Source organism: Oncorhynchus nerka, linkage group LG2, assembly GCF_034236695.1.
Source record: "Oncorhynchus nerka isolate Pitt River linkage group LG2, Oner_Uvic_2.0, whole genome shotgun sequence".
Lineage (NCBI taxonomy): Eukaryota > Metazoa > Chordata > Actinopteri > Salmoniformes > Salmonidae > Oncorhynchus > Oncorhynchus nerka.
The window spans coordinates 8,378,060-8,397,219 of NC_088397.1; the positions used below are offsets into that span (position 1 = coordinate 8,378,060).

The following is a 19,160-nucleotide window of genomic DNA, read 5'->3' on the forward strand; positions in this document are numbered from 1 at the left end:
GGTAACACCAACAGATCAGGGTGCTAGGTGTTAAAAGAGGGAGAGGTAAAGGTAACACCAACAGATCAGGGTGCTAGGTGTTAAAAGAGGGAGTGGAAGGGTAACACCAACAGATCAGGGTGCTAGGTGTTAAAAGAGGGAGTGGAAGGGTAACACCAACAGATCAGGGTGCTAGGTGTTAAAAGAGGGAGTGGGAAGGGTAACACCAACAGATCAGGGTGCTAGGTGTTAAAAGAGGGAGAGGGAAGAGTAACACCAACAGATCAGGGTGCTAGGTGTTAAAAGAGGGAGTGGAAGGGTAACACCAACAGATCAGGGTGCTAGGTGTTAAAAGAGGGAGAGGGAAGGGTAACACCAACAGATCAGGGTGCTAGGTGTTAAAAGAGGGAGTGGAAGGGTAACACCAACAGATCAGGGTGCTAGGTGTTAAAAGAGGGAGTGGAAGGGTAACACCAACAGATCAGGGTGCTAGGTGTTAAAAGAGGGAGTGGGAAGGGTAACACCAACAGATCAGGGTGCTAGGTGTTAAAAGAGGGAGTGGAAGGGTAACACCAACAGATCAGGGTGCTAGGTGTTAAAAGAGGGAGTGGGAAGGGTAACACCAACAGATCAGGGTGCTAGGTGTTAAAAGAGGGAGTGGGAAGGGTAACACCAACAGATCAGGGTGCTAGGTGTTAAAAGAGGGAGAGGGAAGAGTAACACCAACAGATCAGGGTGCTAGGTGTTAAAAGAGGGAGTGGGAAGGGTAACACCAACAGATCAGGGTGCTAGGTGTTAAAAGAGGGAGAGGGAAGAGTAACACCAACAGATCAGGGTGCTAGGTGTTAAAAGAGGGAGTGGGAAGGGTAACACCAACAGATCAGGGTGCTAGGTGTTAAAAGAGGGAGTGGAAGGGTAACACCAACAGATCAGGGTGCTAGGTGTTAAAGGGGTGCTGCCTGAATGTTGGGGGTCAATGAAATACTATAAATGTCTTGTCCTTTTTTTTGTCCAGTCAAAAATCTTCACCAGGACTCCAACACTGTATCTGGACTTCAAGCTGGATGTAGGAGCCAAGCATGTACAACCAGTTCCTTCAGGTGAAACCATCTTTACTGAATAGGCCTTCTGTGGCTCTGGTCCAGGGCGTTACGTGCTCCTTGAAGAAAGCTCTAGCTGCATGTAACATCATGGACCAGAGCTTGGTCTACTGTAGCGATATTGTTCTGTGTGCTGTGTGCTCCATTCTTCTCCATTCTGCTAACTTTACTGAAAAGGTCAACGGATTTAGTGCCACAATCTGGCACTAAATCTGTTGACCTTTTCAGTAAAGTTAGCAGAACCTTTCAACTCAAACCCTAGCTAAGTGCTGTGTGGTGTGTATGACACACGCTTTCTCATTGTGGGAACTGTACTGTACCTGACGTTGGTTTGTGGTGGGAGAAAGTTGCTATCTACTGTCTGTGACAAACAGAAGTCCTCCAGGGGTTGGGAGTCTTCTAATGTTTATACAACTGGCTTGGTTTCCATGGTCACCCTGCCTGTTCTCTATGGAGTCTGGTGCTGTGTGGTTGCTATGGAATCAGTGGTGCTGTGTGGTTGCTATGGAGTCAGTGGTGCTGTGTTGAATGGTCACATTATACCATACGTAAGACGTTAAGTAGTCCATTACTTTGTGTGTGTGTGTGTGTGTGTGTGTGTGTGTGTGTGCGTGCACACAGTCAGTGTTGGTGCGTTGAATGGATGGCTCCCACGTCATCGTATTACAGGGCCCTATGGTGGATTAGATATGAGACCATCTCAGTGTTATGGCCCACAGCTCACATGGCAAGACGTCGGTATACCAAGTGGTCAGACTCGCCCACCAAGTCACATCATTTAGAATATGAGGCTTTATAAATGTCCTGATTGTTGTGTATACTGTGACAGTTAACTTGTTAATGTGGTAACAAAATGCATTATCAATGCCAGTCCAAAACAACAGTTTTTCTATCATCTCTGCTAGGATGGACCTCGTTTATCTACACACTGTCAGGATCTGTCTGTGTTGGTGAGTTTCCTCTGTTTAGTTTCTGTTCAACAGTTTTCCATTAGTTCCTAACTGCCCTGCAGCCTCATGTTGATGGTCACCCAGAACAGTGTTGTGTTTGGTAGTGGTTCAGAAACACTTATTTATTGATGTTCCCTTCCTCAGCTCCTCCGTCCTCTCTGGGATGTTCCCTTCCTCCTCTCCTCTGTCCTCTCTGGGATGTTCCCTTCCTCTTCTCCTCTCCTCCGTCCTCTCTGGGAAGTTCCCTTCCTCTTCTCCTCTCCTCTGTCCTCTCTGGGATGTTCCCTTCCTCTTCTCCTCCGTCCTCTCTGGGATGTTCCCTTCCTCCTCTCCTCCGTCCTCTCTGGGATGTCATGTCAACGTTGGGATGTAGCCTTCTGATCTGAAGCCAATAGCAACTCTAGGAATGGTTTAGGAATGGGACAAAATCCCACTTGAACCCTTCATGTTGTGATTCATGTTCTAGGGCAACCTTTCCCTATATAGTGCCCTATGGGGCCTGGCCAAAAGTAGTGCACTATGTAGGGAATAGGGTGCCATATGGGATGCAGAAATAGATGTATGTCTTATGGTACTATACCTGTAACAAATGGTTTCACCTACAGTCCTGTGACACCCTGCTATACAGAGGTGAACTGTTCCCTACAGTCCTGTGACACCCTGCTATACAGAGTTGAACTGTTCCCTACAGTCCTGTGACACCCTGCTATACAGAGGTGAACTGTTCCCTACAGTCCTGTGACACCCTGCTATACAGAGGTGAACTGGTCCCTACAGTCCTGTGACACCCTGCTATACAGAGTTGAACTGTTCCCTACAGTCCTGTGACACCCTGCTATACAGAGTTGAACTGTTCCCTACAGTCCTGTGACACCCTGCTATACAGAGTTGAACTGTTCCCTACAGTCCTGTGACACCCTGCTATACAGAGGTGAACTGTCCCCTACAGTCCTGTGACACCCTGCTATACAGAGTTGAACTGTTCCCTACAGTCCTGTGACACCCTGCTATACAGAGTTGAACTGTTCCCTACAGTCCTGTGACACCCTGCTATACAGAGTTGAACTGTTCCCTACAGTCCTGTGACACCCTGCTATACAGAATTGAACTGTTCCCTACAGTCCTGTGACACCCTGCTATACAGAGGTGAACTGTTCCCTACAGTCCTGTGACACCCTGCTATACAGAGGTGAACTGTTCCCTACAGTCCTGTGACACCCTGCTATACAGAGTTGAACTGTTCCCTACAGTCCTGTGACACCCTGCTATACAGAGGTGAACTGTCCCCTACAGTCCTGTGACACCCTGCTATACAGAGTTGAACTGTTCCCTACAGTCCTGTGACACCCTGCTATACAGAGGTGAACTGTTCCCTACAGTCCTGTGACACCCTGCTATACAGAGTTGAACTGTTCCCTACAGTCCTGTGACACCCTGCTATACAGAGTTGAACTGTTCACTACAGTCCTGTGACACCCTGCTATACAGAGTTGAACTGTTCCCTACAGTCCTGTGACACCCTGCTATACAGAGGTGAACTGTTCCCTACAGTCCTGTGACACCCTGCTATACAGAGTTGAACTGTTCCCTACAGTCCTGTGACACCCTGCTATACAGAGGTGAACTGTTCCCTACAGTCCTGTGACACCCTGCTATACAGAGTTGAACTGTTCCCTACAGTCCTGTGACACCCTGCTATACAGAGTTGAACTGTTCCCTACAGTCCTGTGACACCCTGCTATACAGAGGTGAACTGTTCCCTACAGTCCTGTGACACCCTGCTATACAGAGTTGAACTGGTCCCTACAAGCCTGTGACACCCTGCTATACAGAGGTGAACTGTTCCCTACAGTCCTGTGACACCCTGCTATACAGAGTTGAACTGTTCCCTACAGTCCTGTGACACCCTGCTATACAGAGGTGAACTGTTCCCTACAGTCCTGTGACACCCTGCTATACAGAGTTGAACTGTTCCCTACAGTCCTGTGACACCCTGCTATACAGAGGTGAACTGTCCCCTACAGTCCTGTGACACCCTGCTATACAGAGTTGAACTGTTCCCTACAGTCCTGTGACACCCTGCTATACAGAGGTGAACTGTTCCCTACAGTCCTGTGACACCCTGCTATACAGAGTTGAACTGTTCCCTACAGTCCTGTGACACCCTGCTATACAGAGGTGAACTGTTCCCTACAGTCCTGTGACACCCTGCTATACAGAGGTGAACTGTTCCCTACAGTCCTGTGACACCCTGCTATACAGAGGTGAACTGTTCCCTACAGTCCTGTGACACCCTGCTATACAGAGTTGAACTGTTCCCTACAGTCCTGTGACACCCTGCTATACAGAGTTGAACTGTTCCCTACAGTCCTGTGACACCCTGCTATACAGAGGTGAACTGTTCCCTACAGTCCTGTGACACCCTGCTATACAGAGGTGAACTGTTCCCTACAGTCCTGTGACACCCTGCTATACAGAGGTGAACTGTTCCCTACAGTCCTGTGACACCCTGCTATACAGAGTTGAACTGTTCCCTACAGTCCTGTGACACCCTGCTATACAGAGTTGAACTGTTCCCTACAGTCCTGTGACACCCTGCTATACAGAGGTGAACTGTTCCCTACAGTCCTGTGACACCCTGCTATACAGAGGTGAACTGTTCCCTACAGTCCTGTGACACCCTGCTATACAGAGGTGAACTGTTCCCTACAGTCCTGTGACACCCTGCTATACAGAGGTGAACTGTTCCCTACAGTCCTGTGACACCCTGCTATACAGAGGTGAACTGTTCCCTACAGTCCTGTGACACCCTGCTATACAGAGGTGAACTGTTCCCTACAGTGTTTGTCTATACAGGACACGTTCCCTACACGTTTGTCAATGGGAAGCACATATTTGAGTCGAAGGAATTGTATTTTCATTATGATCAATGTTAGCTAGCGTGAGTCGGAGGAATTGTATTTTCATTATGATCAATGTTAGCTAGCGTGAGTCGGAGTTATTTCACGCTCTTCACTCATTCAGAAAGGGCTTTTGTTACATTTCACACATAGTTGATATTTGTTTCTCCAGGAAGTTGCATTATGATCTGATTAAATGGAATCGTTGCTCCGTAGGATCTCACGGAAAACTCCTTTTTAATTGTAGACAGATGTTTTGAAACCAGAATCAAGTTGAACCGTTCGCTGTAACTAAGATTGAGGTGGGTTTGAACCGAGATGCCACTGAATCGACAGAGTGTAGTCTGTAAGGCAAATCAAGCACAGCTGTGTCTGAAAAATATATCCACCACAACTTGAAGCGTTTGGCGTTTCAGCATTTCTTTTGACCTTAGTATTCAGATGAAGGAAGCAGACTTAACCATGTCAGACGGAGAGGAAATGCACATTTTCTTTGGTTCTTGATTGCTCTGTTTCCCTCGGGTTAAAATCTTGACAGAAATTCCTCAAATGAAAGTTGTTTTGTTTGCCATTTCTTTTGAGGTAATAATCTTGTTTTCATCCCAGGGGCCCGTCTGTAGAGTTGATTCTGTTTGCCATTGCTCTTTCAGGTCCAGATGCAGAGCAACGGAAAGTGGAGCCACATCACACCATAGTGTTTCATGATGGAGACTGCATAGCCGTAGAAAACAAGGTAGGCTGTCTGAACTTCTTACAGACTCTAACACAGTTTTCAGGAATTGTAAATTCACTACAACTCAAACTCCTTTCTCCAGACATCAGAGGTTTGCCATTTTGTCTTGATTGCGGGACAGCCGATCAATGAGCCGGTGGTCCAACATGGTAAGACCTTCATTTCTTCACATCACTGAACTCCAGTCAGTTACCACAGTATTGGATCGTTCGTGTGCAACGTGACACACTACACGTTCCTTTTTCTCTCCAGGTCCGTTTGTGATGAACACGGAAGAGGAGATCAACCAGGCAGTCAGAGACTACAGGACAGGGACCAATGGGTTCGAGAGGGCTACGGCTTGGAGGTCTAAGATCAGGGATTCCTTCTAAGGATCGGCAGACATCTTCTAATCATGTTATAGGTCTTGTTATGGTCATGTGACCCAAGTGTATTTTAATCATGAACCAGCTTGATGTGTTGTTTGTCTCTTTTTAAATCATTAAGTTCTCATTTTATACTGATTTGTTTTTCTTCTCAAATAGATGTTTTGTTACTGTGCCTCCAAGCCATTAAACTGAAATGTAAATGATGAAAAAAGCACTTTTAATTTAACCTCAATAAAACTATCCTGCCGTGATGTCTCCAGAAGCTATCTAATGGAAGCACTGATTGGTTCCAGTCATTATGTCCTTGGACAGACCTCAGAGGCAAGTATCCGTTACGGGAAGGAGGGAAACCAACCACAGATCACATTTCAAGGCCATTTGCATCTGGCAGAATGACGTCTCATACTGCGAAACAGCGGGTCTCCTCTCCCTCTCTATCACATCTCCTGTTTCTCCCTCCCTCTCTATCACATCTCCTGTTTCTCCCTCCTCCTCCCCCCCTCTCTATCACATCTCCTGTTTCTCCCTCCTCCCTCTCTCTCTATCACATCTCCTGTTTCTCCCTCCTCCCTCTCTCTCTATCACATCTCCTGTTTCTCCCTCCTCTCTCTCTCTATCACATCTCCTGTTTCTCCCTCCTCTCTCTCTCTATCACATCTCCTGTTTCTCCCTCCTCCTCCCCCTCTCTATCACATCTCCTGTTTCTCCCTCCTCCCCCCCCTCTCTATCGCATCTCCTGTTTCTCCCTCCTCCTCCCCCCCTCTCTATCACATCTCCTGTTTCACCCTCCCAATCTATCACATCTCCTGTTTCTCCCTCCTCCTCCCCCCCTCTCTGTCACATCTCCTCTCCCTCCATCCCTCCCTCCGGAGACAATCAAACCCCTGGGCACACACTGGTTGAATCAATGTTTCCTCGTAATTAGACGTTGAAATGAGGTCTGTGCCCAGTGGGAAGTGAGTTTTGGCTGGGATGTGATAGGGGTGGGGTGGAGGGTGGGAGCGTCCCTCCCTGGCCCATGTATCCATGCTGCGTAGCTGAGGTCTGGATCACATTTAAAACACATGTTCATGCTGCTCCAGATAAGCTGAACTCTGTGGAAATACAGTGGCTTTGGATTTAACAGCCAAGGCAGGGGCAGACAGAACAGACTTACAGACATACAGAGCAAGGCATCATCAGACAGGGGCAGACAGAACAGACTTACAGACAGACAGAGCAAGGCATCATCAGACAGGGGCAGACAGAACAGACTTACAGAGCAAGGCAACATCAGACAGACAAACAGAACCAGGGAGTCAAGGCAGGGACAGAGAGACAGACAGACAGAGCCAGGGAGACAAGGTGGGGACAGACAGAGTCGGGGAGACATGGTGGGGACAGAGAGACAGACAGACAGCCCTCTCAACCCTGAAGGACGGGAACTAAGTGCGGGGCCATGCTCGCTCAACGTGACAAGCAGGCCCTTTAACGCAGAGGCTGAGACAGAGTAGATAATGAGATCTGAAGAGGTCTGGACTAACTGGGGAGAAGAGAAGAGAGGGGATAGTTAAGACAGGCAAAAGAAAGAGAGACAGTCTTAAGAGTCCTTGCTTGTAGTTGGACCAATAGAGACAGTCTTAAGAAACTGAGTAAAACGTTAAGTGTCCTTGCTGTGTGTAGTTGGGGGGATAGAGAGAGAGAGGTAGAGGTGTTTTAAATCCTCTTTAGCTGTTCCATTTGCTCTGGAGTGTCTGTGGCCAGACGGAGAGAGGGAGAGGTGTCTGTGACCAGGGGGAGAGAGGGAGAGGTGTCTGTGACCCAGGGGGAGAGAGGTAGAGGGTGTTTTAAATCCTCTTTAGCTGTTCCATTTGCTCTGGAGTGTCTGTGGCCAGACGGAGAGAGGGAGAGGTGTCTGTGACCAGGGGGAGAGAGGGAGAGGTGTCTGTGACCCAGGGGGAGAGAGGTAGAGGTGTTTTAAATCCTCTTTAGCTGTTCCATTTGCTCTGGAGTGTCTGTAGCCAGACGGAGAGAGGGAGAGGTGTCTGTGACCAGGGAGAGAGAGAGTGTCTGTGACCCGGGGGGAGAGAGGGAGAGGTGTCCGTAACCACAGGGACTGTGACAGGAGCTTGTGTGTGGTCTGAGGAGTCAGCACCGGTCTGAGAGGGGCTGGTCTGTAGAGAGGAGACTCCTTCCTCTGGCTCTGCTCTCTATTATAGAGGATTACCCAATACAGAAACATCTCTCTGTTACAGGGGATTACCCTGAGAGAAACGGCTCTCTGTTATACAACTTCTGTCCAGAGACTGAAAATTGACCGTACAGAGACAGAAGGAGAACTTTGAACACAAAAGAGACTGAGATACAGCATTGAACCAGAGGATGCAGAGGATGCTTGCTGCCGGTGTTGGAATGATGCTGGTGTTGGTGAGGTTGAACTTGGGAATGCCAAACAAGGTTCAAGATGATCCCAGCTCTCTCAGGGTAAGTGTCCGGTGTCTATGCACTTCATTTCTGTATGGCTTCAATGTCCAGACCAGGCACTGTTTCATCTGCAACTCATGTTCTGCTCAGGCTCTTATTCTGTGGATTGAATGCACGAGTCATTGTCATCAAGAAGCTATTTATTAATAACCAGTATGTCATCAAATGGGGACACATGTCTCCCACTGGAGGCACCAGGTTTGTGTCCATCTTTGTGTTCTTATGAACTGAATCAACTCTCCTTACAACTCACCATGTGAGCTAATAAAACTAGCGCTGACCAGTTGGCAGGGGGCGTAGAGAAACCACACACACACACACACCACCTGTGAGCTGTCCATGAAGATCAGAGCTGACATGGTCTAATGAGCAGTGTGTGTGTGTGTGTGTGTGCCTCTTATGTAAACGGTGCAAATGCATGAGTCACCGTTAACAAGATCTCACTGACCTGGAAAGAGGAGCGTTTGAACTTCCTAAATGATCAAACACTTCTCTCTCTTTCTCTTGCTCTTCTTCCCTCTCTCTTGTTCGCTGTCTGTCTTTCGATCTCCCGATATCTCTCACCTTGGGGACCTGTTTTCCCCTGGGTCTAAATTGCAGAAAAGGGAAAAAACTCCTTGTCTGTCTGGTTTACGAGGAAGCAGCCAGCTACACCCTAACGTCACAATCCTCACATAGAGGAAGCAGCCAGCTACACCCTAATTTCACAATCCTCACATAGAGGAAGCATCCAGCTACACCCTAACGACACAATCCTCACATAGAGGAAGCAGCCAGCTACACCCTAACGTCACAATCCTCACATAGAGGAAGCAGCCAGCTACACCCTAACGACACAATCCTCACATAGAGGAAGCATCCAGCTACACTCTGATGTCACAATCCTCACATAGAGGAAGCATCCAGCTACACCCTAACGTCACAATCCTCACATAGAGGAAGCATCCAGCTACACCCTAACGTCACAATCCTCACATAGAGGAAGCAGCCAGCTACACCCTAACGACACAATCCTCACATAGAGGAAGCATCCAGCTACACTCTGACGTCACAATCCTCACATAGAGGAAGCATCCAGCTACACCCTAACGTCACAATCCTCACATAGAGGAAGCAGCCAGCTACACCCTAACGACACAATCCTCACATAGAGGAAGCATCCAGCTACACCCTAACGACACAATCCTCACATAGAGGAAGCATCCAGCTACACTCTGACGTCACAATCCTCACATAGAGGAAGCATCCAGCTACACCCTAACGTCACAATCCTCACATAGAGGAAGCAGCCAGCTACACCCTGACGTCACAATCCTCACATAGAGGAAGCATCCAGCTACACCCTAACGTCACAATCCTCACATAAAGGAAGCAGCCAGCTACACCCTAACGACACAATCCTCACATAGAGGAAGCAGCCAGCTACACCCTAACGTCACAATCCTCACACATTGAACAGATCAGTGGCGGCTCATGTCGTTACAACGACTGGAAGAAATGAAAGCAAACTGTTTCTGTTTGACATGTTTCATATTACACAACAGTCCATTTCCTCAGCCTCGCCTCTGACCCGGCCTCTCTCCTCTCCGTTGTTTATTCAACTCTCCATCTGTTCTGTGGCTTTCCCTTCCCGTCTCATAAATGAATGGAAGTCCCTTATTCCCTCGTCTTTCTCAACAAATCCCACCGCACCCTTTTTATATTGGAAATGTTTAAAAGGTTATTATGATTTTCAACTTTTACAATTGGCAACAATAGACCATTTAAATTGCAACATTTTGTTGTTAAATTGACATTACACCAACACAGTCATAATGTAATGTCTTAGTTTTTTTGTTGGTAATAGTGTGCAGAGAGTGAATGTAGTGTAAATATGAACACTATAAGTGGAGGCAGGGAAGAAGCCACAGCTCCATAGGACTGGTCAGCTGTAACACCAGACCGGTCTCCTCCAGTGTGTTTGGAGTTGTACACATGACTGTTCCCTTTCTCCATGTTGGCCTGTAGGGCACTGAGAGAGATCACACAACACACCTTTATCAATTATTCTGCTCCGATTTTCAGACCTGCTTCTTATCTGCAGTAACACAGTATATTAGTTAGTGATCTACCTGCTTGTTATCTGCAGTAGTACTGTATATTAGTTAGTGATCTACCTGCTTGTTATCTGCAGTAACTCAGTATATTAGTTAGTGATCTACCTGCTTGTTATCTGCAGTAGTACTGTATATTAGTTAGTGATCTACCTGCTTGTTATCTGCAGTAGTACTGTATATTAGTTAGTGATCCACCTGCTTGTTATCTGCAGTAACACAGTATATTAGTTAGTGATCTACCTGCTTGTTATCTGCAGTAGTACTGCATATTAGTTAGTGATCCACCTGCTTGTTATCTGCAGTAACTCAGTATATTAGTTAGTGATCTACCTGCTTATTATCTGCAGTAACACAGTATATTAGTTAGTGATCTACCTGCTTGTTATCTGCAGTTACACAGTATATTAGTTAGTGATCTACCTGCTTGTTATCTGCAGTAACACAGTATATTAGTTAGTGACCTACCTGCTTATTATCTGCAGTAACACAGTATATTAGTTAGTGATCTACCTGCTTGTTATCTGCAGAACACAGTATATTAGTTAGTGATCTACCTGCTTGTTATCTGCAGAACACAGTATATTAGTTAGTGATCTACCTGCTTGTTATCTGCAGAACACAGTATATTAGTTAGTGATCTACCTGCTTGTTATCTGCAGTTACACAGTATATTAGTTAGTGATCTACCTGCTTGTTATCTGCAGAACACAGTATATTAGTTAGTGATCTACCTGCTTGTTATCTGCAGTAGTACTGTATATTAGTTAGTGACCTAACTGATTGTTATCTGCAGTAGTACTGTATATTTGTTAGTTTGTGGCCTATCTGCTTGTTATCTGCAGTAGTACTGTATATTAGTTAGTGATCTACCTGCTTGTTATCTGCAGTAGTACTGTATATTTGTTAGTTTGTGGCCTACCTGCTTGTTATCTGCACTAGCATGTGCAGCAGCAGTTGTAAGCTTGTCTCTGTGGGAAACAGTAGCTAGGTCTCCTAATATTCTGTGTCTCTCCTCCATGGGAAGGAGGAGGCTTGTCTTCTCATAGCTCCTAGAGCTCCTCAACAGGTGGACCCTGGGAACTCCTGCCCCCCACTACCCCTTAATGTCACCCCAGCCAACTCCACATTCGCAGCTGTTATGTTGTCTATGGGCTGATGCCAGGGGATCTACTGTGCATTTGGGGTACAATGGGCATCCTCTCATCCCAGCTATGAACAGTCATGGGAATGAGTAGAAGTAATGATTACACACGTAGTACTACAATACTGTAGTACTATAATACTGTAGTACTATAATACTACAATACTGTAGTACTATAAAACTGTAGTACTATTATACTGTAGTTCTACAATATTGTAGTACTATAATACTACAATACTGCAGTACTATAATACTTTAGTGCTATAATACTGTAGTACTATAATACTGTAGTGCTACAATACTGTGGTGCTATAATACTGTAATGCTATAATACTACATTACCGTAGTACTATAATACCACAATACTACAATACTGTAGTACTATAATACTACAATAATGTAGTACTATACTACTGTAGTGCTATAATACTATAATGCTGTAGTACTACAATACTGTGGTACTATAATACTGTAGTACTATAATACTACAATACCATAGTACTATAATACTGTACTACTATAATACTACACTACCTTAGTACTATAATACTGTAGTACTATACTATGTAGTCGTATAATACTGTAGTACTTTAATACTACAATACAGTGGTACTATAATACTGTAGTGATATAATACTATAATACACAGAAGCACTGATTGTTTTTGTATCTGTTGTGATCTAAATTATGATAGTCTTAAATCCCAGGACAGCTGTTAATGGTCTGTGGGACCTGGCTTTGGGCAATAATAGCACAGTCAGAGGTGGATGTGAGTGTGAGGAATCAGACTGACTTGCATGTATCATCAGCTCAGTCCAGTCCTTTTAACCGGCCTCAATCTCATCTAAAGTTAATCCTGACTTGGATGTAAGAGTGCTGCCCTCTTGTGGTGAGACTGTTGACTCTCACAAACCAACTAACAATATTTTACCATACTTTACCAGCGTGTTGGAGCTTATTTTCTATCCTGTCTTTAAAACAACATACATCATTAAATGTTTTGTGTCCTCCTCCTCTGCTCCCTGCAGGTGATCAACCAGGAGAAGTGGGAGAGGGATGTGCGTTCGGCCTCCAGTCTGGACGAGCTGCTCATGCTGACAGATTTCCCTGACTGGAAGCTGTGGAAGTGTCGACTAAAACTCAAACACCTGGAGACGTCTCCCTCATCCTCTTCCTCTCAGCAGCCCAACCACCGTTCCTCCTCCTCCTCCGCTGGGTCACACCGCTCCACGCGCTACGCTGCAGCATCCTACAGCCTGGAGATACTCAAAGGTATGTGGGTTCAAAACCTGGGTCTCCTCAAAACTGTGTTGGCTCTCTAAGCTAAAGCTTTGGTATTGTTTGTTGAGCTATGCTGCTGGCTCCTACAGCCTCGGGATACTCAAAGGTATGTGGGTTCAAAACCTGGGTCTCCTCAAAACTGTGTTGGCTCTCTAAGCTAAAGCTTTGGTATTGTTTGTTGAGCTATGCTGCTGGCTCATACAGCCTCGGGATACTCAAAGGTATGTGGGTTCGATATCTGCGTCTACTGTGCACTTGCTGAATGTGTTAGACCTCTGAGCTAAAGGCTGGGCATTATTCACTGTTCTCCCTGGAGATAGTCATAGAGGATGAGACAGACGGGTTTGAACCCTGGGTCTTCTCGAGACTGTGTTAACCCTCCAAGCAAAAGCCAAGACATTAATTCCAGGTTGCTAATGCATGTTTTGTGGTTAGAATGTGAGTGTACCCAGACGGTACCCAAGCAAGTCTCTATGGTTGCTATTAGTTTTGTTCTGTGTGTAACTGTTGGTGTTGTGTGTATGTGATCATTAGCCATAGATGATGAGTGGCAGAAGACCCAGTGCACGCCCAGAGAGACGTGTGTAGACGTGGCAAAGGAACTGGGCACCACGACCTCCATGTTCTTCAAGCCCCCCTGCGTGTCCGTCTTCAGGTGCAACGGATGCTGCAACAAAGAGGGTGTATCGTGCAGAAACACAAGTACTGCCTATGTTAATAAAACAGTGAGCATTTCCTCTTTAAATATCTGTTAGAAGGTGTATTACAAATAAAACGCATTATTCATATTATTCTTAATAAATGGCAATCATTTCTGGCAGGGGTCGGCAAAGGGCAACAGGCAGGAATTCAGCTAAAAATGTGTTTAATTTAGTAAATCTGTTCCCAAGTATTCCTACTAATTTAAAAAAAGAGATATTTAATCATGTCTCAATGTAATCAATCCACTCTCTACAAAGTGGATCGCTGACTCCAGAACCGGACTAATGTGTTCTGACACTTTCCGTCCTGCAGCTGCTGAGTGTGATACCGTTCAAATACGGACCTGAGCCGGTGCTGATAAAGGTAGCCAATCACACAGAGTGTAAGTGTATGGAACCACCCCTGATCCGACGGCAAGCCCATATACGCTCTCACAGGAGGAACGGGTGAGTCCAGATGTACAGATACACACACACACACACACACCCTCGCTAGTCGTACCCTTAGCACTAACCAGGCTGTGTGTTTGGTTGCAGGTGCTCTCCGATGCGTCAGCTCTCTAAATCAGAGGACTCCAGGCGTCTGTGTGCCAGTGGGTTGATCTGGGACTGCATGGCCGACCGTTGTGTGTCCTACCCCTCCACTGAACAACCAGGTTAGTCTACCACTGTGTCCTACCCCTCCACTGAACAACCAGGTTAGTCTACCACTGTGTCCTACCCCTCCACTGAACAACCAGGTTAGTCTACCACTGTGTCCTACCCCTCCACTGAACAACCAGGTTAGTCTACCACTGTGTCCTACCCCTCCACTGAACAACCAGGTTAGTCTACCACTGTGTCCTACCCCTCCACTGAACAACCAGGTTAGTCTACCACTGTGCCCTACCCCTCCACTGAACAACCAGGTTAGTCTACCACTGTGTCCTACCCCTCAACTAAACAACCAGGTTAGTCTACCACTGGTAGATGTATCAACTATCCAGCCCAGTAGATGCACTAGATTTAGCTGGTATGCAGCACCGGGTTTGGGCAGTGTTTGCACTTTGGGGACCATTCCATTGTAATGTGCTGGGGATGCTAAATCAGGGTGTTATTCAGGATATTATATAGCCTCTGTAGGAAGTGGTTATTCTGATGTTTTGTTCTCGCTCCATTTTCCCTGGTCTGGTCCCTGTAGTAATATTAAGTCATTCCTATGTTTTTCTCCCTGTTTGTTCCAGACTTCCCTCCCAATATGAGAACGGTGGACTGTGACATAGATGTTGACAGGTGTGACTGTGTCCCAGACCACACTACACTGTCCCCACAGCCCACCTTAACCCAGGACCCAGACCATCCTACCCTGCATGTCACCTGAACCATACTGCCTGTGCTAACAACAAACAGCACTTCAACCACGCCTCTTGCAGGTAGAATGCAACTTGAGACACACCCCTTTTGACTAGTTAGTTTGATCGTTTTGATAGTAGTTAATTGATAAATGTATCAGCTGATGTTCAAGGTCTGAATGAATGAGTCCCTGATGTACATCAGAAATGTTTGGGTCCTCAGAGACCGTGGTTGAACAGCCATACTACAACACATGTAATAACACCTTTTCATTCTTTTGATCCGCAGATGCCAGTGATACTAAGAAGAATATAACCTTTGACATCTGCTTGGCTTTGAAGTTTGGAAGCAGTGAAAAAGTTCATAATTTAATTTATATCGCTATTTATATATCTAACTTCAAATAAAATAGTTTATCTTTCTAACCTACATACATGACGTTTTACATGTTTTATTTACATATGTAAATTATTAGTATTTATATGCACTGAACATGTATTTTACGCTAAAGAACAATATTTTTGTAATAATTGCTTCCAACATTTTGTAAATATAATCGAAGTTTGTCCTTTTGGTGTCTATCCTTCATATTTATAATTAAAGTTTTAACCGTTTTGTTCAAAGTTCTCTCACCTTGTTAAGTATAGGTCGCGACCAGACCTGTTAACCGTGGGTCGCGACGTGTTAGAGCAAATGTATCATTATTTCATTAATTACTGGAATTGATTTGGCTAAGTACAAACGGTCTGTGTTCATTGCGCTCTCTGCTAAGCAGCTGTGTCAGTTCGGCAGCTGCGCGACTGAGAGGGAGAAGCCTGTGTGCTTCGCGGTTTACCGGATCTTTTTTTCCGGCAGTTTTAATTGAAGATCACTTCGCGACCAACACGATGCAGCGCTGTAGTTCAGCAGCAGATGATGCGCTGTCAGCCAATGACTTGGTATTCTCACTCGCCAGCTGTCATCAAATCTAGTCAAGCTAGCCATAAATTCCGACAGCTCAATCGTCATTAAACTGAAATACAGCGATACGTTTCTTTCTCTTGGTTTCATACCAACTTTGAGAAATAACGAGGAGCGCACACACTGTCTTTTGTCCAGGGAAGTGCTTAGTAATGAGACTCTCACATTAAAATAACACATTCTGACCAAACATCCACAGCATGATGGTAAACCCAGGGAGGTCTTTCAGAGCAGGGCTGAATGCTTCACTAAACATCGCTTTGACAGTGGAAAAGTAAGTTAACTAGCTTGTTGTCATTTTATAATAGGTAAGCAGAAATAAGGGAGTACAATCTCTCAAAGTAGTAACTTAGATGTGAGTTTCCCTTTTAAACAATTACATTGTACACATCTATTAACGTTAGTTAGATTGCTAATATTAGCCAAAGCAAGCAAGCTAGCTACTGTGCTACCCTTAAGTTACAGTACTGTATATTTTGAATATAAAAGTCGCTCTGGATAAGAGCGTCTGCTAAATGACTTAAATGTTAAATGTTAAAAAAATGATCGGGCCTACTGCACAACTTAATGTAGAAATGATTGTTGAAAACAACAAGTCTAGGTTGGAACTGTTGCTGTTAAAATACAAGTAATCATTTTTATTCTGAACTGGAATAAAATTATTGATGCTTTTTTAGGCAAACCCACACAGTTCTGGGTTGCTCATCTACAGCAGGAAGTGGTCTCCTACCTGACTGAGAAAGCAGTAGGTGTTCTGGTCCTGTTTGGCACCACATACATATCTGCGTCAGGGTTCGTATCTCTGGCGTACTTAAAAAACAAGTACAGAAACAGACTCCATGCTGAGCATGACCTCAGGGTTGCACTGTTAAAAACTGAACCCAGAATAGAAATGCTTGTTGAAAGCATCAACCAGCCACACACCTCTCATTAGGACTGTGTGTGTTTTCTGCTCTACAACTGTGTGATGTGATCAGCTTATTCCAGTTCAGAATTAAAATGATTTATTATATTTTAACAGCAACAGTTCCTACCTAGACAGATGAGTACAGTGCATTTGGAAAGTATTCAGACCCCTTCCCTTTTCCCACATTTTGTTAAGTTACAGCAGTAGTCTAAAAATGATTAAATAAATACAAATCCTCATCAATCAATACCCCATAATGACAAAGTAAAAGCAGGTTTTTAGAAATGTTTGGAAATGTATAAAAAAAAACAATGGAAATACCTTATTTGCATAAATATTCAGGCCCTTTGCGATGAGACTCGAAATTGAGCTCAGGTGCATCCTGTTTCCATTGATCATCCTTGAGATGTTTCTACAACTTGATTGGAGTCCACCTGTGGTAAATTCCATTGATTGGACAACTGTCTATATATAAGGACCCACAGTTCATGTCAGAGCAAAAACCAAACCATGAGGTCAAAGGAATTGTCTGTAGAACTTCCAAGACAGGATTGTGTCGAGGCACAGATCTGAGGAAAGGTACCAAAAAATGTCTGCAGCATTGAAGGTCCCCAAGAACTGTCACGACTTCTGCCTAAGTCGATCCCGCTTCTTGTTCGGCGGTCAGCCTTACCTCAGGTTTTCACCCCGAGAGTAACGGACAGGTGGAGAGAGTTAACCAGGATGTGGGAAGGTTTCTGAGGTCTTATTGCCAGGACCGGCCGGGGGAGTGGGCGGCGTTCGTGCCCTGGGCAGAGATGGCCCAGAACTCGCTCCGCCACTCCTCCACTAACCTTTCTCCCTTCCAGTGTGTCTTGGGGTATCAGCTGGTTCTGGCTCCTTGGCATCAGAGTCAGACCGAGGCTCCTGCGGTGGACGACTGGTTCCGGCGCGAGGAGGAAACGGGACGCCGCACATGTCCACCTTCAGTGTGCCGTACTGCGCCAGAAAAGGGGAGCAGACCGTCACCGCAGTGAGGCCCCGGTGTTCGCACCAGGGGACAGGGTCTGACCCGAAACCTGCCCCTCCGCCTGCCCTGTCAGAAGATGGGTCCGCGGTTTGTGGGGGCCATTTAAAGTCCTGGGGAGAGTGAACGAGGTATGTTAAAGGTTACAGCTTCCCCCGATTACCGCATTAACCCCTCGTTCCATGTGTCTCTACTCAGGCCGGTGGTGGCTGGTCCGCTCCAGGAGTCTGAGGTGTGGGAGGTTCCTCCACCCCCTCTGGACATCGAGGGGGACCCGGCGTACTCCGTTCGATCCATACTGGATTCGAGACGTCGGGCCTTCAGTACCTCGTGGACTGGGAGGGGTATAGTCCGGAGGAGAGATGCTGGGTTCCGGTGGACGACGTGTTGGATCCTTCTATGCTGCGAGATTTCCACCGTCTCCATCCGGATCGCCCTGCGCCTCTCCCTCCGGGGCTTCCCCGAAGTCGGTCCGCGCGTCAGCGAGGGGTACTGTCACGAATTCTGAAAAAGTCGGTCCCGCTCCTTGTTCGGGTGGTGTTCGGCGGGCGACGTCACCGATCTTCTAGCCATCACTGATACATTTTTCATTTTCCATTGGTTTTGTCTTCCTTCACACCTGGTTCATATCACATCAATTACATGTTGTGTATTTAACCCTCTGTTTCCCCTCATGTCCTTGTTGGAGATTGTTTGATTGTATGTTAGTGCTAGTATGTGTTGGTGCGCAACGGGTTTTGTACCCATTTTATTTTTGTATATTTTGGTTTTTGGAGTTTGTTTGTGAGTTCTTATTAAATGACTCTGTTTATACCAAGTTTGTTCTCCTGCACCTGACTTCCCTGCCACCTGACTTCCCTGCCACCTGACTTCCCTGCCACCTGACTTCCCTGCCACCTGACTTCCCTGCCACCTGACTTCCCTGCCACCTGACTTCCCTGCCACCTGACTTCCCTGCCACCAACACACACACCTTTCAAGAACACATTGGCCTCCATCATTCTTAAATGTAAGAAGTTTGGAAAGGGAGATAGTCAGTTGAACAATTGAATGCATTCAACTGAAATGTGTCTTCCGCATTTAACCCAACCCCTCTGAATCGGAGAGGTGTGGGGGGACTGCCTTAATCGACATCCACATCATCGGTGCCTGGGGAATATCATCAGCTCTGGGATTCAATCCAGCAACCTTTCTGTTACTGGCCCAAAGCTCCTACCCGCCAGGCTACCTGCCGCCTCCCTTT

The 19,160-nt window shown here is 46.0% G+C and overlaps 2 protein-coding genes across 3 annotated transcripts in view; both read left to right on the top strand.

Annotated features, from left to right (window-relative positions):
* pir (pirin) overlaps positions 1–6,281 on the top strand; it is a 30,821-nt gene extending 24,540 nt beyond the window's left edge. The window contains exons 5-9 of one of the 2 annotated variants that reach the window (XM_065022682.1): positions 995–1,079; positions 1,985–2,029; positions 5,580–5,662; positions 5,745–5,811; positions 5,915–6,281. In XM_065022682.1, the coding sequence (XP_064878754.1) occupies positions 995–1,079; positions 1,985–2,029; positions 5,580–5,662; positions 5,745–5,811; positions 5,915–6,033 (399 nt within the window). In that variant the 3' untranslated portion in view covers positions 6,034–6,281. The remainder of the gene's footprint in view (positions 1–994; positions 1,080–1,984; positions 2,030–5,579; positions 5,663–5,744; positions 5,812–5,914) is intronic. The other variant, XM_065022685.1, reaches the window with a different exon arrangement.
* Positions 6,282–7,927: 1,646 nt separating this feature from the next.
* Positions 7,928–15,675, top strand: vegfd (vascular endothelial growth factor D). Its single transcript, XM_065022688.1, is given in 8 exon segments — positions 7,928–8,493; positions 12,759–13,002; positions 13,546–13,736; positions 14,026–14,159; positions 14,250–14,368; positions 14,936–14,994; positions 14,997–15,124; positions 15,333–15,675. Coding segments are annotated over 8 exon segments (987 nt in total). The 5' UTR covers positions 7,928–8,391; the 3' UTR covers positions 15,343–15,675.
* Positions 15,676–19,160: the final 3,485 nt, after the last annotated feature.